At 44.3% G+C, this 16,755-nt stretch overlaps 1 protein-coding gene across 8 annotated transcripts; it reads left to right on the top strand.

Moving 5' to 3' along the window:
- Nucleotides 1–489: 489 nt before the first annotated feature.
- On the top strand, nucleotides 490–15,987 carry PTHLH (parathyroid hormone like hormone). 8 transcript variants are annotated; one of them, XM_081191072.1, is made up of 5 exons: nucleotides 490–588; nucleotides 2,001–2,184; nucleotides 4,453–4,580; nucleotides 11,203–11,625; nucleotides 15,612–15,987. In XM_081191072.1, the coding sequence occupies exons 3-5, from the start codon at nucleotides 4,480–4,482 to the stop codon at nucleotides 15,619–15,621; spliced, it is 534 nt and encodes a 177-aa protein (XP_081047198.1). In that variant the 5' UTR covers nucleotides 490–588; nucleotides 2,001–2,184; nucleotides 4,453–4,479; the 3' UTR covers nucleotides 15,622–15,987. The 8 variants fall into 8 exon arrangements, with proteins under 8 accessions (XP_081047198.1, XP_081047202.1, XP_081047199.1 ...); XM_081191073.1 differs by having other exon boundaries at nucleotides 508–597; XM_081191076.1 differs by lacking the exon at nucleotides 2,001–2,184 and having other exon boundaries at nucleotides 492–588.
- Nucleotides 15,988–16,755: the final 768 nt, after the last annotated feature.

The following is a 16,755-nucleotide window of genomic DNA, read 5'->3' as shown; positions in this document are numbered from 1 at the left end:
GACAGCTCACTGGATTGAACCAGCCAGTCCAAAGCATCAAGTGCCTTGGAGTCACAACCCGATTCTGTGTTTTATCCCTCTGGAGTTTTGCCACGCTCCACAGTCTACACACCCGAAGCAAATGCCAGCAGCATTCACCATGGAGCTATATATAGAAGGAACAGGCTTTATGAATTAAATAACTGAATCCTTGCCCTCCTCAACATGGAAAGTCAATCTACTATTAGACACACAGAGAAACTACTAGATTCTTTGAACCAGGCAGCAGGTTTGGCACAACACACTTCACTCTCTTTGTGTGTTTTAACCTAAATTCTTACAGGCATCCAGCCAAAAAAGTATGTTACATGAAAACTGCTGCAACAATTCATAAGCGGAAGAAGCTGCATCAAGTGAAGCTATCCAGTTCAACCCGCCTGTTCATAGTTTAGTAGCATCAGGAAGTGTCTGGGCAGGGAGAAAAAGAGGGAGCTGCACTGCTCCTGATTACAGGAACACAGGAAACCAGAGGCTGATCAGACAGGACACCTACGTGGGAGAATCCACTTCCTAGCAGGCTGGATGGATCATCAAGAGATTTGACAATAGGTGGGTGAGGTGAGTTACACAGTGGGGGTGGGGCAGAATTGTACAGGAAATTTGTAAGACACTTTGCCTGTTGAATAGTGCTATGGAAGTCACTGGTGTGCAAACACCAGTTGAAATGTTACTGGCCTGGGTTCAAAGTCCAGAAAGACACCTTTCTGGAGAACCCTCATAGAGCTGTAAAGGCCACAGCTCCCAGCCCATTCATTTGGCAGTAGAAGTTCCACTGAGACTTCATATCCTGAGTAAACACGTAGAGGATCAGGAAGAAGAGCCGCTTGGCTATTCCGGAAGTCAAATGTCCATCTGAAGGAGGAAGAAGAGGACAGGAGCCCTGATGCGTATGCCTACTAGGGCGAGGCTGGGGAGCAGGAACAGAGAAACAAAAAACACCCTAAGGGGAGAAGCGGGTGCACTTTGAATCCTTTGTCAGACTTTGCTGGGGCAAACAAAAGTAGGAGCTCTTCCAGCCCGCGGATATTAAGGGAGCCCCAGCGCGCCCCCGGAGTCAGACCACAGAAGCGCCGGGCTGGTGGCTCCTCGAAATCCTGCAGGCGCTTTTCCTAGCTAGGAGGTCTGCTGACACGCGCGCCTCCGCCACCATTCTTCACCCACTCCCTACGCGTATATAACCGTTTTACCCCAGGAAAAAAAGCTCCAGGGCTCATTTCTCACATTCATCAGCCCAAGACGTGAGGTCGGCTCTCAAAACGCACAAACAAGGCGTTCGGAAGCGAAGGGTTTAAAAGCGCAGGAGTGCGATCAGATAAGAAGCGCCTTCTGAAGGTCTGGCCTCCTGGCGCGGCAGGCAGAGGAGCATTTCTCTCCAGCAACCCCTTCTTGCGGAAGAGACGCCGGCAGCAGGGGCCAAAAGCCGGGGCAGCGGGGCAGCAACCGCCTCACCCCGCTCCTCCAGGGCATTTTGGAAACAGCTGTGATGGAAGGGAAAGGAGCCAGCGGGGCAGCAGGAATTCCAGAGGGATGCAATGGCAGGAAGGTGACGGTGCGGGAAGGAGCCCGGACTGGGATGCCTCACGGCTCCGGCATGCGTGTGTAGGTGTCCCGCGGGCCAATGGCGACGAGAGGAGGCGAGCAGGAACTCCCTCTCCCCTCCATTTGCTGGAGGGCGCGATGGGGCGGTCGCCGTCCAACCAGATGGGGCCCCGTCCAGCCAGCCCTCCCGGGGCCGCGTCATGCCCAGGCCCATTCGCATCACATGCTCCCTCGAGGGCAGAAAGAAAAAAGGGGTTCTCCCATCCCCACCCCGTTTCCGTATAGCTATATATAAGGCGAATCCCTCTCTGTTCCTCCAGTGACACAAAGAGTCAGAGAAAAGGAAGCACCTGCTCCTATTATCTTATTTTAATTTTATTTGCATTCTGTTCATTTCTCCCATGCAAAATAAAAACTCCTAGGTTTGGATTACTGGAGCTGGAAGGGGAGAGAGCGATTCCCTCTCCTGTGACTGGCTTGCTTTCTAGGGTGGAAAGGAGGGGAGAGAGACAAAATAAATTCTGGAAGCGACCGCTGAGAAAACCAACTTTGTCTTGGCCAGGCTGATCTCTGAGAAGGCGAAGAGGAGAAGCGCTCAAGGAAAAGGTGAAGTAATGAATTCTGGGGGAACTTCAGTTTTCCAAGTCTTTTTGCACCAACTGTTTGTTTTTCCTAAGTCTGTAATGAATGGGTCGGCAGCCCCACAGAAGATCTCTGGTGGTTTTCAGAGAGCAGCATTTCCTGGGCAATGCAGAGAAAAGAAATCCGAGGACCGGTTGATTTGTGCATTTGCCTCTGTTTGAATTGGCTGAGCAAGAGGCAGTTTGGAGCAGGGCAGCCCTGCCGCCTCTTTCAAAATCCCAAACAAATCCTGGGCTTCACCTGATTTGAGATCTCTAGTTGGGGGAATTTGGTGTATTTCAAATATTTCATTGTTACACTGGAGGCAGGCTTGTGATGTAGTCCTAGAATCATAGAATGGTAAGATTTCGAAGGGAATCTTTGGCCCAGTGTGGGGCTCGAACCCAAGACCCTCAAGATCTACTGACTGAGCTGTCGGGAAAGAAGTTCCCAGGATTGGGTGTGTGTTGGATGGTGGGGATGAAGACTCCTGCTGGGAAAATGCGTCCATTAAACTTCCCCATAAGCAGAAGGCGGGTCCATTCTTCCAAGTTCCTTTGAACTAAATGGCGTGACTCCCATTCATTCCAATGGGGCTGGTGAAGGAGCAGAAGCAGCGCCACTGAAGGGGACTGGGCAGGGGAGGCCGGCCCAAGACATTTCGGCCAAAAGGGCACCAGGGAAGGTCGGCCCTGAAAGCCTGGCCGCATATCGGGATTTGCTGCCTGGCAGGCCCGCTCCCCTTGCTCGGCAGGGCGCCTGGGGCGCATCCCAGTAACCAAGGCGGACCAGTTCCGCCCGGCTCTGCCCAAGGCCGCCGGGTTGGGCGCTTCCAGGCCGGGCCGGCAGGATCCGCCGGGGCCTTGCTCCCCAGGAGCAACTTCACTCAGCCCTTCTTTCGGGGGGAGGTGGAGAAATGCCCTTTGCGGCTTCGCCCCAGGCGCCAGGCCCGCTCTCTCGAAAGCCTCTCGTCAGCCGGGCTCGTCCGCTCCGGCCTTCGCCTGATGGGAACCCGCGACCCGCAGCCTCGCTCTTCTTCTTGGCATCTCCAGCAGCTCCGCCGAGCCACGAGGGCTGGGCCCGGCTTCTCTCTCGACCGCGCCTTGGTCCCCGCCGCCGGGCGTTCTTGGGACTCCGGCGAGCGCGAGCCCTTTGTCACGCGCGAAGGCGCTTCGCCTCCCGCGGGGGAAACGACGCGGAGCTTGGCGGCGCCTCTGGCGGAGGAGTCCCCGCCCGGGCCGGAGCGCCCTCGGCTCCAGGTCGCCCCGTCGGAATTGGGCCTCGGGGAGGCGGGGAGGAGGAAGGGGCGCGGGGCGGACGGCGCCCCCTCGGCCTCCCCTCCTCGCCCCAATCCCAGCGGCGAGGGGGGCTGCGGAAGCCGCTTCGACACCTGCGGCGGAATGAGGCGGGAGACCTCGGAGGACAGAAGGACCGGCCCCACTCTAGGCTCGCTCTGGCTCGTGTGAAATGTTCCCCGCGCAAGTAGAGAACCCTCGCCGCACGTAGAAATGTAGCGCCTCAGGGACCCTGATGGATTTTCCGCTTGCGGGGAGGTTGCTTTGAAATGCGATCTGCTCCTCGCGACACGGAAAGGCACGCTCCATTCTGCTGCCTTCGAAGAGAAGTGGCGCCGTGTCCCTCACGGCCGATTTCGCACCCCGCCAGCTCTGGGAGCCAGAGGATCTTGCTGGCGGGCGCTCTTCCGCCAAGGCAGCGCTGGGGTCTCGGCCCATGTTCCTCGGGCGCCATCTCTTTGCAAAATGCCTCCTCCTCCTCCTCCTCCTCCTCCAGCAGGTTTCCCAGAGGCGGCTGCTCTCCCCGCTGCCTCCCTCCTCCCTTTCGCAGCGCTCGGCGGGTGTGCGCGCACCAGGACTCAGTGTGCGGGTGGATGTTAGCAAGTACTGTAAGCAGAGAAGACAACTTGCCGGAAGCTCCTGACCTGAACCTCGATTTCTAGGTACTTTGCCGACGGAGGATGCGTGGCTTTCTCTCTCGGAGAGGAAAGGAAAGCGGACGCGTCCCCCTGCCCAGTTCAGGGCTGTCCTGGGACACAGAATCCTTGGTTCTGTTGCCCACCCAGGCACTCGGCTTGCTTTCAGCTCAGAAGATTGCTCTGGATTTTGTGTGTGTGTGGCGGGGGGGGGTAGGGACGAAGTGGGGAATCCACGCGTGGGACCCCCCGTCTCCGCTTCAAAGCGCGTCTCACGCACCCACGCGCTTAGGAGCAAAAACTTACCGTGTCTTCCTTCGCAGGTTCCAAAGACTCACAGCAAAGCGACGATGTTCCCCAGGCTCTTTCACCAGTGGAGTTTCCTGGTTTTCCTACTGAGTTACTGTGTCCCCTCCTCTGAGAGATCGCTGGAAGGGAATAGCCGCAGACTGTAAGTTCCAGTTTGATCTTCCTCTCCTCTATCATTACAATTGGAGTGGTTGGGGAGGGAATTTTGATACAGCAACAGCTCTGATCTCCTCTTTCTAACAGTGGCATTTCAGCTTTTCACAGGGGAAAGTGCCTGAAACGTCTTAAACCAGCTACTTATGAAGTCATTGGTCAGGGATACAGATTTTATTCAACCTTTACAGAATAATAGCAATAAGGACAAGTTTAATTTTAGAAAAATAACAGATAAGGAACTATCTCTTTCACTGCTTCCAGTTTTTTAAAAAGTGATGCTGGTTCTCTATATGCATAGGAAGATATTTTTCAAAGTGTGATTATGAAGACTGTTTGGGGACAGCATAATATTTGGAAGAGTTGAGAACAGTGATGGGGTTGGGGAGAATCTCACTCAGTGATTCTTGGCAATGCATAAGAGGAACAATTGCTGTCCTTAAAGGACACAGGGTGGGTGGGGAGCAGAGCCTCACTTGTGTACAATTACAAATATACACACAGACAATATTCATATTACAGGAATGCTACAATAGCAGACACACTGCAGACTTCAGATGTGGAAAATGGGGCTATAGGCATGTTGGCCTAGGTCCCAGCTACACTGTGGGAGAATATACATGACACTTATATCACAGACATTGCCTTCACCCACCTTGGTACCGTGACAGTTAACATTAACTTTCTGGTCCAGAGTTAAATATCTGATTTAGTGAGAGTTTTGAGATAAGAGAATCTGAGAAAGAACCCAAAACATGTATGCTCCCCCACTGCCCCCATGTCTATTAATATGAATCATATGCCTGCATATGTAAACAAAACAGAGAAACTACCCATGTCATTAATCCTGCACTGTGGTTACGAACTAATGATCAATAGATTTCTAGTTACTTAAGATCCTGATCCTGAAATCTCTTTATGCTGGTTTAATTATTCAGAAGGGGAGTGTCCAATAAGTTCAGAAGCCAAGTATAAACCAACAATTTTAGGAAACCATATATTCCATAAACTTAGAAGTAACAGTGCTGCTTATTAGCTTTACGCTGTTTTACTGCTTTTATTTCTGTTTTTAGGCTCTATTTTTATATTAGTGATTGATGTTTCTGGGGGTGGCATTTATATGTCTAAGGGACTTGCCTGATGAAGTACATTGATTGTTGGGATTACTAATAATAAATCCATTCAAATTTGGTTGGAAAATGCATGCATGAACTTTGTCCCAAAATGCAATCTTTAAACCTCCTTGAGCAATGTGGGTAGAGAACACTGTCCTGAAGATAAAGCTAAAGGACATTCTCTTCCCCTTGTTAACACTAGTTACGTCTTTTATTTGGAAATGCTGTGTGGTATTCAGCTAGGTTTTACTCAGATTGGGCATATTAAAATTAATGGACCTAACTTTGACATGTTCATTAATTTCAGTTGATCTGCTATGAGTAAAACTAAGTTGAACGCCACCCCTGCTTCTCACCGCAGCTAATAAGAAAATCCATGTTTGGATTTGTGTTGAGCCTTTCCCTTGGAACCAGTCCTATATATCTTTCTATTAATCAGGGGTCCCTTTCTTCTGAGGCAATGCTCCCCACCACAAATCTCTGATTATTCCCTCTCCACTAGATGTTACCAAGGCAAAATTCGCAGTCACACACCCCTTGGTGCTAACCCAGACTGAGTCACTGTGTGTGAAGCGATATTCCTGAACAAAGCCCACAAACAACAACAGCCTGCCATATTACAAAGAACAGCTGTTTTGAGTTGATTGGTAACTTAGTTTGGTAGGCTATATACTGAACGCAGCAAGCTGCCAAAAACAGATTTGGTCCCAAAGACCGTAGCCTCTGCCTGTCCTATAGTGCTAACTCCAAGCCAACCTCCAACTGTGGAATGAAAGAGTAAATTGTGGAAGAGGGGCTTCACAGGAGTCTGTAAACATGAGAATGCCACCAAACCCACAAAGTACCTTACAGATCAGTAAACATTCTAGTGATAGAAAGTTTCTTGGCATGTATTTTCCTAAAGACTCCAGGAGGAGAAGGCAAACTGCAGTTACGAGAAGCAAGCTTTTTGGAGGCAGTGAAAGAGAAATTGGGCCAGGACAACTGTTTGAAGTTATGGTGATCAAGACATCAGGAGTGGACACTTTTCTAATGATGACTGGTTAACCATTTTTCCTTTGGGGATTGGTAGTTTAACCCAGCCAGTGTGTTTATGATGCTGAATTCATAGCAGTCAGTACTGTGTACATGAGATTGAATGATAGCTCTGTGAATGCGGCATACAATGTATACAGTAATTTGTGTGGGTACTTCTGGGCAGCGAGAAACCATAAGCTCTCAACTCTTCTCCCAAAATTGCTTACCACATGTTAGCATTGCATTAACTGCATCTGGTTTGGGGTCAGAATTCTTTCATGGCTTGCAGGCTGGAAGGGATCTTTAGTGGGTTATCCTAATAATTTCGAAATCTTCAATCTTTCTGTTTTTAGGAACTCAACAAGTAATCCACCCCAGTGATTAGGCACACATGAAAAGTTTAATAGTTTAATCTTTTCCCAGTCCATACAGTTACATGGAATGGGAGAAATAATTACATTTCTTATAGCCTGTGTTATGGTTCTATTATTTATATTTATATTTTTATATTTATATTTATATTTATATTTATATTTATATTTATATTTATATTTATATTTATATTTATATTTATATTTATATTTATATGACATCATGTACTAGGGCCTTCCCAAGATGTTCTGGTTCCTGCTGTATTGGGGTGCGCTTTTTAAAGAGAGTGGGATGACCTTTCTCCCCACCACTTCCCCTTTTTGGTCACAGATTACTACAGTCATACCTCGGGATGAATATGCTTCAGGTTAAGCATTTTCGGGTTGCGCTCTGCAGTGACTCGGAAGTAACGGAGCGCGTTATTTCTGGGTTTCGCCGCTCACGCATGCACAGACACTCAAAATGATGTCACACACATGCGCGGAAGTGGCGAAATGCAACACGTGCAGATGCGGGTTGCGTTCGCTTCAGGATGCGAACAGGGCTCCGACACGGATCCTGTTCACATCCAGAGGTACCACTGTATTCCTCAGAAGCATTTACAGTAGCGGCCTACACATTGGTTCAACACACTGAATGGTTATTTTAAAACAATTAACTGGGTCCATGAACTATGTGGATGCACATGAATGTCAATCTAATATAAATGCACAGAGGCAAGCTGTGCATTATTATTATTATTTTACTTTAACGGGGGGGAGTGCATGCATGCATCTCTCACATACATCATTTAACTACCGGTAAATTAGAGGAGAAGGGGTGGGGGTGGAGAGATGAGAGTTGGAGAGACCAAGGTGGGGCAAGGTGAATTCTTCACATTTATTTGGACGGGTTAGCCAGACTTTTGGCTTCTAAATTTTTAATAAAGTACCTAATTGTTTGGATTGTTAAGAAGGGAGAAGCATCCTGAGAAATTCTGAAAGGACTGCAAGATATGTCGCTTTGGACAGACTGGCAAATATGATAAAAATAGTAGCTAAGAACTAACTGGACCTTCATAGGTCCCTTTAACACTGCAATTTTAAGGGTACATGTTTTAGTGCAGTGTATCATACTGCTTGAGGTACATGCCTTCTCTTCAATCCTTTTGCCTTCCCATGAATCTACATGTTTTGTTTGTTTTTAGGTTCATGAGTGTGCTTCTAATGTTAGTAGCTTGCAGTGTTTGAAGTGACCTTTAAGTGAAGTGACTTCCACACTATAACTAAGCTATTGCAGTTTATGAGCTGGAATCACATAGAGTTTTATCAGGCCTTGTATAAACCATTTTAGTTAGTGTGAGAGGTGTTACACTTTGGTAACATCAATAAGGTGTCAATTAGTACACATAACTTTCATTAAAATGCTAAAACTGACTGTATGAATGGGATCCCCAAGCACTTGGCAATGAGCACATACAAAGTCAAGTCTGATTGCCACTGAAGACACTGTTTTTCCACTGAGAGTCTCATCTAGCTCTGTTGCTGCCAGGGACTTCCTAGTTTGGAGCTCAGCCTCTTAGCCACTAAGGCTACAACCACTCTAAAGATCAGGCCAGAGCAAATACCACAGGCAAGACCGTGTTATAAACCTTGACACAACTCTTTTAAATGAAGTTACTCCACACATGCAAGTCAGCAAGTGCTGAGGAATCAAGTTTTGAGAAATGAATAAATGAACATCAATCCAAGTGGCGTTGGGATGGTAATAACATTTCATGTTGGTATTTAAGACTTCTTGACCTCTGCATGTTACACAGAGAAATGCCGGTCTCTACATTCAAAATACCGTGGTACCTCGGGTTACATACACTTCAGGTTACATACGCTTCAGGTTACAGACTCCACTAACCCAGAAATATTACCTCGGGTTAAGAACTTTGCTTCAGGATGAGAACAGAAATCATGCAGCAGCGGTGCAGCGGCAGCAGGAGGCCCCATTAGCTAAAGTGGTGTTTCAGGTTAAGAACAGACCTCCAGAACAAATTAAGTTCTTGACCCGAGGTACCACTGTAGTCTCTATGGAGATCAATGCATCAGGCAGTAAGTTGATATATGGTTCTCATTGCTGCCATGTTTCTCGATAAAATACATCAGCATGCCTACCTCATTAAGAAACAGAGTAGTGACATCCATTGACTTGACCAATAGGAGTCCCCTCATTTATAATATGATATAATATGTTTGTGCAATAACCATGTGAATGCCTCAGCGCATTCCACTACTAGCAGACTGGAAGGACAGCTACTTGTGGCACCTTTGGGATCTACAATCCCACTTCCCTTTTTCCCCTGTGCAGTTCACAATGCATCCACCTTACCCTGAGGCAGAAACACACATTTTCCCATAGTTAATTACTTCCCAGGCAACGCTTAGATCACTTGTTGTATCACAATATGGTTTCTGTGGACCACATTTTCTTAACTCCCTTGTTATTCCAGTCTGCACTCTTGCAAAATGCCTGGTTAAACCATTGCTTAAGTAGCCTAGAATTGAGGAAGCTGAGAAAATGTGATATAGACTGCTCTTGTTGTATAAAACAGTAGTTTAGGAAAGTATTATGTACATAGAAACAAATTAAGAGTGCCTAACAGGATGGGTGCTGCTGAGGAAAAGTGGTTAATAGAGAATATAAGACTGAGGCATTGAGTAAGTCTCCTGACATCTAGGCTAGCTTGGAGCATGTATGCCAAGAAACTGTATTCTACATGAGAGATGGCCACCTGATGAACAGCAGACCAAATATTCCCTTCAAATCACTCATCATCCAAAGTTGTTTTATTCAGTCCCTAGTAGTGCTACTAGATTATAATCAAGAGATGGTAAGTGGTTTGCCAATGGCTTCAAAGGCATTTTTTTCAAGTGGAAAGAAAGAGCTAACCCATGTGGCAACTGCCTCCAGATTTTCACATAATGCTCTGTCTATAGCTGGCTGCATGTGCACCATGCATAAAATCGTTCTTGCTGCTCCATAAATTTATTATGGGGCCTGACCAATGATGAGGTTGATTCATTTGGCAGCATACACTTCTGAGTCACAGACTACCACCTGAAGAGTAGAATGCCCCAGAGAACATATAAGTTGGTCATCCTGTTCCAGTAATTGAAAATCATAAAAACAGGTTGATACATCCTCAGCACATGGTCTCCTTTGCATCATGTTCTAGTGACACAGTTCTTCACCAAGTACTTGTTCAATCTATGTACAAAAAACATCCCCATACTTTAGACAGGGAAGGGGCTTGCACATCACAAGTCAACAAAGCGTCTTGACTGAGAGAACAAATATGTCAGCGTCTAAGGCAAGGCCCTATAATTAATCTATTCATAAAAGGTGTAGAACATTAATTTCTTTTAAACTAAAGGACGTTCCTTTCTCAGAAATCCATGCATGATGCATTTGCATAAGAATTTGCATTTCTAAGGACCCATTTTGATATTACAGCAGTGGAGTTGCTGCTGCAATGTGTCTCTTCCCTGCGCTACTCTGCTGACATCAGAAGGATGAGGTCACTTGGGAAAAGGCCACGACAGAGCTTCACAACATCCCAGCATTGTTATTCCTGAAAATTAGAATAATGCTGGCATGGAAATGACTCATACTAAATCTTGCCGCCCCCACATGATCTCAGACTTCTCATGCTACCAGAGTGGTGCAGGAAGGAGACATTTTCCACTGGTCCATATCATAAAGTTTATGTCAGAGGACACCCTGACATAAGACTGCTTTGGGGATAATCTGTTTGGAAATATTTGCCCGTATTAAGTCAAAGAATGCATAAGCTAAATTTTTATTCCCCTACAATACATTATGCCCATGTCTTTTGCAACTTTATGTGGTTGTCTTTGATAGCTAAGACTGCTCAATAGGTCGAGTGTAAGATAATTTGCAAATTATTTCAATTTTAGATCTTCTATTTCTGTAAGGAAAAGTGAACCAAAAGTAGCTCATATCCAAGGAAATGCTTTAGAGGTGGAAGGTTTCACTGTACCCAGAAAGGAATAGATTTGGCTAAACCGATTAGCAACATTTTTTTATTATTGAAGTGTGGATTTGCTTTTTTTCAAGCAGCAAAAGGACAGTATCAGAATACCAGCTGTTGCACGATAAAGGAAAGTCTTTGCAAGATATTCGAAGACGAAACTTCCTGCAAAATTTAATTGAAGGGGTTAACACAGCTGAGATCCGGGCTATGTCAGAGGTATCACCAAACCCTAAACCTGCCACCATCGCAAAGAATTATGCTGTCCGGTTTGGCAGTGAAGATGAAGGCAAGTGCCTGACTCAAGAGACCAACAAAGCCCAGACGTACAAAGAGCAACCTCTTAAGGCTCCAGGAAAGAAAAAGAAAGGAAAGCCCGGGAAACGTAAAGAGCAAGAGAAGAAAAAAAGGAGGATTCGTTCAGCCTGGCTCAGCTCAAGAGGGTCTGGAAGTGGAATGACACAGATCCCCCTCTTGGACATCTTTGGAACTACACATATCAATACAAGGTAATGCTCTTCAGCCTTAATGCAGAAGGTAAGAATTTAAATGTCCAGGGTCTACCCAAGACAATAGGATGCCTAAAGCGGAAAACTCAAATGGTAATCAACATGGGCAGAATGCGTTGCAAAGTTCTCCTATGCAACTCCATTGATGCAAACGGGAGATGTGCAGGGGAGTCTGGTTCTTGGATTGAAGGAGAAATAAATGATGTTGAAAATGTGCTGTTTCCAGCAGTTATACCTTGCCTCATAGTATGACTGTCTCTAATCCCCATTTTTTCTACATCACTTAGAGGGTGAAAATTATTAAGCTACTTCCTCTTCTACAAGAGCAGTGGCTCCCCACTTCTTTAAGGTAATTTGTTTGCTTTAAGCTACCAAGATAAATGTCTTCCTTTTGGAGATACAGTCGTACCTCTGGTTACATACTTAATTCGTTCCGGAGGTCCGTTCTTAACCTGAAACTGTTCTTAACCTGAAGCACCACTTTAGCTAATGGGCCTCCCACTGCTGCCGTGCTGCCACTGCACGATTTCTGTTCTCATCCTGAAGCAAAGTTCTTAACCCGAGGTATTATTTCTGGGTTAGCGGAGTCTGTAACCTGAAGCGTATGTAACCTGAGGTACCACTGCAGGGAGAGGGGCAGCAAAACAGTGTTTGCCTTTGAGTCAGTTCTTCAGTAGCAAAGTTACCTGGACAAAACTCCAAGCTCTTAGATCCCTCTTTAAGGAATTAGTAACTACGTAACAACTATATTTACTAGTCCTTGGAGGCGGGCAAATTAATTTCAGAGAGATTTGTATTTGTGCTAGGGAAAATCAAGCCCTTTACAACTTCTGCACATTTTAAAAATGCAACACGGTTTTTCTATAATGAGAGGCGTTTCAAATTTTAGGATTATGAGATGATAGTCTACCTTATAGCTTTCACAGATATAAAAAGTAAGCTATGTCCCCCCACCTTGTCTTTAACAATTTACACAATTTTTTAAAAAAGAAAAAAACCTCACTGTTTGTATCCTTAGGGGAGAACATGGAAAGTTTCTCTTAGTAATATCTGCTAACACCAGCCAGCCTTTCTGCCATAATATTTTCCCTGCCATTAGGACTTGTTAGTTCAGTTCCAATTTTGCTGCCAGCTTGTCAAACAATTACACTGCTGCTGAAAAATGTGGAGCATTGCCCCGGGGGTAGAGAAACATGTTTCTCTCATGTATGACAAGCTTCTTTAAAAAGAGTAAGTTTAAGAACTGCAACTTTGCACAGATTCCATATCATCATTTTCTGAAAGAATTGTGAAAGCTCTCATTCTTTCACTCCCCTTTAACTCAAAGAAAATATAGTGATTTTTATTTCACCCAAAGATTTCAGGATTAAACATTGCAATATGGAAATTCTAAACATGCTTACTCTGAAATTCAAAAGAGTTCAACAGGATTTGCTCTCTAACAGGTGTGCTTCTTAAGATTGAATCTTATTTTCTTACATTTGTAACCTACCTTTCTTCCAAGGGTCTCAAAACAAAGAGCATGGAGTCATCCCTTTTTAGCTAGTATATAGACTATTGACTTATTTGTAATATTAGACACTCAGTTTGCAGCAACAGGCAAATTTAACCACTATTTATATACTCCTGACACAAGCATTACTAGTCTCCTGTAAATATGTGGAAACGTAATAAACAGAGGAGGCACCAGACCACAAGATGCATCTAGTTTTTGGAGGAGGAAAACAAGAAAAAAAATATTCTGAATCTCAGAAGCCAGAACAGCAAGAGGGATCACTGTGCAGTGAAAGCAGCAATCCCTCTTGCTGTTCTGGCTTCTGGGATAGCTGCACAGCCTGCATTCGCTCCATAAGACGCACACACATTTCCCCTTACTTTTTAGGAGGGAAAAAGTGAGTCTTATAGAGCAAAAAATACGGTAATATTTGGGTTCCTGTGTGGGCAACACCTACAGATACACAAGGTGTCACTTTTGTATTATTTGAACTGCAGGACTCAAATATAACTCATGGTCATCCACACGTCAAAATTGGCCTAATCTTCATGTAGACGACTTACTATTCACAATAATCCATTCCCAGAGATTTTCTAAGTTTATTCTTAGAACTTGCATTTCTATCCACATTTGTGTGTGTCTTTTTTGTGGCAGTCTTTTTTTCCTTTTCTTTTTTTGCTGCCCATGGTAACCATTTTGTCCTAGCACCTACCGAACTTCAACCACTATGAGTACTGGCATCACATTTTTCCCCAAAAGAAAAACTGTCTGCCTGTTTCAGTGGTAAAACAGCCTTCCATTGGTGCAATGTGACTTCCCCTTCTTCTTCTCCTCTCCCCTGCAGCTCCTTTGGACTACCTTTCAGGGGAGGATGCGAGGGATGAAGAAGAAGGGGAGGTTCTATCACATTCAGTCCACTCATGCAATGTTGGATGTAATCCATTGTGTTATAAATATTTTGCAACGTTTGAACCAACGTTGCTGTGTCCAAAGGATGCCCAAAATACTCAAAGCGTTTCTAGATTGGGGCTTGTCTCAAAACATTTTTGTTTTCAATATAATAGTTTATGAGTATTATAGGGCCTGTAAGGACTTTGAACACTTGAGATATTTAAAATATATCTTTTAGAAAAGGAAGTGATTAAGCACAAGAGCAAAATAGAATGTAGAATTTCAGCTTCTGAGCTTCCAAAACAGCTTTGCCTGATGCAGGGCTAATAAGGTGGCAAAAAATGTGTGTTCCCACAATGTTAATCAAGCGACAATCAACCTTAAAGACTGGTAGAACATTTCCAGGAAAAGTGACTTCAGTTATCTTTTCATGATGCAACTCTGCTTTCCCCCTCAAATTGCAGATTTTAAAATGCTTTCAATTATTTTCCTCATACACAGTATAAGAGAAATCAAGGTGTGAACTTGTCTTAATATAGTGCAGCCATCATTCAAAGTGGTTGTTTAATTTGATCAAGGTAGTAAAAAAACACTCTTATTTATACACTCTGAAGAAAGGCGAAAGGTCTTAAGAGGTGCACTTAAGAGTCTAATGCAACAGGCCATGGCGCTCCAAGCTGAAATTCTCTTCATTCTCCAAAAAGAATGAAAGCTTGCATCTGATAACTTGCAATCTGCTTATCACTTCCATGGATTTGTGTGTGTCATGTCAGGATCTTAGGTGAATAAAGAAAGCTGCTTGAGGGCTGATGTGTTAAAATCCTCCAGCTTGGCAGGATGACACAGAAAACCAGGCTACCGCAGCTTTGCCTAAAGGTTGTTTGCTCATCTTTGATAAATGGTCACCTATAACCCACCCCTATTCCTTCATTTGGCTGTTTTGGTCTTTCTCCCGGTCCTTTCCCCATTTTTCAAGTTGTAAGCCAGTCACTCACCTTGGGAACACAGCTAAAGATGCTGTGCACAGATATCCCCAGAAATGGGAACAGACTTTTCTGAAATATATCTCACGACAGAGTCAAAGGCAGACTGGAGAATTACAGGTCTGGGCAGAATAAATCTTTGCCCAATGGCCACCCTCAGCAGGAAATGTAAAATAAGTAACAAAGATGGAACAGATCTTGAACAGGCTCAAACATAGGAAGCAAAGCTCAACAGGCCTGAATGGAACTTGGCTGCCTAGCCTGGATTTGGAAGGTGGATTTTTCACAATACCTAGTTTTAGATTTGTTTTAGTAGCATTATATTAAATTGTGATTAAAATGTGATGCATTGCTAATGACTGTGCATTGAGGGAGAGGGTCTCAGGAGAGACCCAGCTGCAAAGGATCAGCTACTTGGAATTGATCTCTAATACTTCACATTGCTAGTTTCATAGTACTGAAAACCATGCACAGTAGAGACTGAACAACAAAAAATCCAGAGTTGTTCATCATCTCTTCCAACAGGCACACCCTGTTGTGAGACTATAAATGTTGTGTCCAATTATTTTGTATGGGAAAATATTAATTCCCCCCATTTCTCTTCTCTTTCTTTGCAGGAGGCGTTGACATCGTCAGCTGAGATTTTTGGAAAACACACTGCAGTATTCTGTAATAGTCAACATATGGAAAATGTTAGAAGTATTTATTATCTGTAAATATTGTAAATGTATCAGAATAAAACGTTGGCCACAGATGCTCTCCAAAACTGCACATTTGAACATTGTGAATATTGGGAGATTCTTTTTGTGCAAAGACAATTCTTGTTGTCCATTTACCATAATTTATTTTGTTGAATGATGTATTTATTTCCATGAACGTTTATCTTGGTGCTGCTGACTTTCTATATTTTTTGTAACATAATGCACTTTAGATATACATTATGTCTTTTGTTGATACGGCATAAATAAATGGTTCCTTTTTTATTTGTTTTAATGAGTTGCCCAAGTACAGTTGTTTAAAAAACAAACAAATCTTCCACGCATGTATAAAAGGCGGTATTTTTACAATTTATTTTTTTTAAAAAGGCCAATAAAATATATGTAGTTAAAATCATATCATGACTCAGAGGAAAAAGTGTGTCCTCTTAAGATCTCAAGGACAAGGAACAATCATTTTCCCCTTTGCGGCATCTGAAAATAGTCTTCAAACCTAATATGTTTATATTGGTTTTGCTTCCATTTTCATATTAGTTTTTAGTTAGAAATCACTAACGATGTATTGTGCTCCAGTATCTGGCATTAAGGCAGTGGAGAAGCTGAACTGGTGTGTAATACTTGTGGAAAAGAATTCTGCACAGGGGGATGTGCTTCAGTCTTACAGGGCTTACATGGAAGCACAAAATGATCTCCAAAAGTGTTAGTCCAGAGTTTCCCAAGGCAGAGCACAAGGGATGGAGACAGACGGAGGTCAGGTTGGAGGGTGGGGAGGAAGTTGTAGCTCCTCAGCATTCATCCAGCAACAAAAACCTGGCAGAAAAATGCAGATGAGACGAAAGGGGCTTAATGCAAGCCAGGAATCCATTGCTGCCTTGGAGCATCTGAAGTCTGAGTTTTCATAAATCTCCCATTAGAATTTCCCACCTCATTCCAAGCTTATTTCCAAATGCTGCTACTTCTATTACACAGGAATATACTAAAATACTCAATAGATTCTTCCTTCCCTACAGAGTTTATTGGAGGTACAGTTTGGTCTTCCCCAATA

The sequence above is a fragment of the Podarcis bocagei genome, assembly GCF_964188305.1.
Source record: "Podarcis bocagei genome assembly, chromosome: 4".
NCBI lineage: Eukaryota > Metazoa > Chordata > Lepidosauria > Squamata > Lacertidae > Podarcis > Podarcis bocagei.
This window is presented reverse-complemented; position numbering and strand designations above follow the sequence as displayed.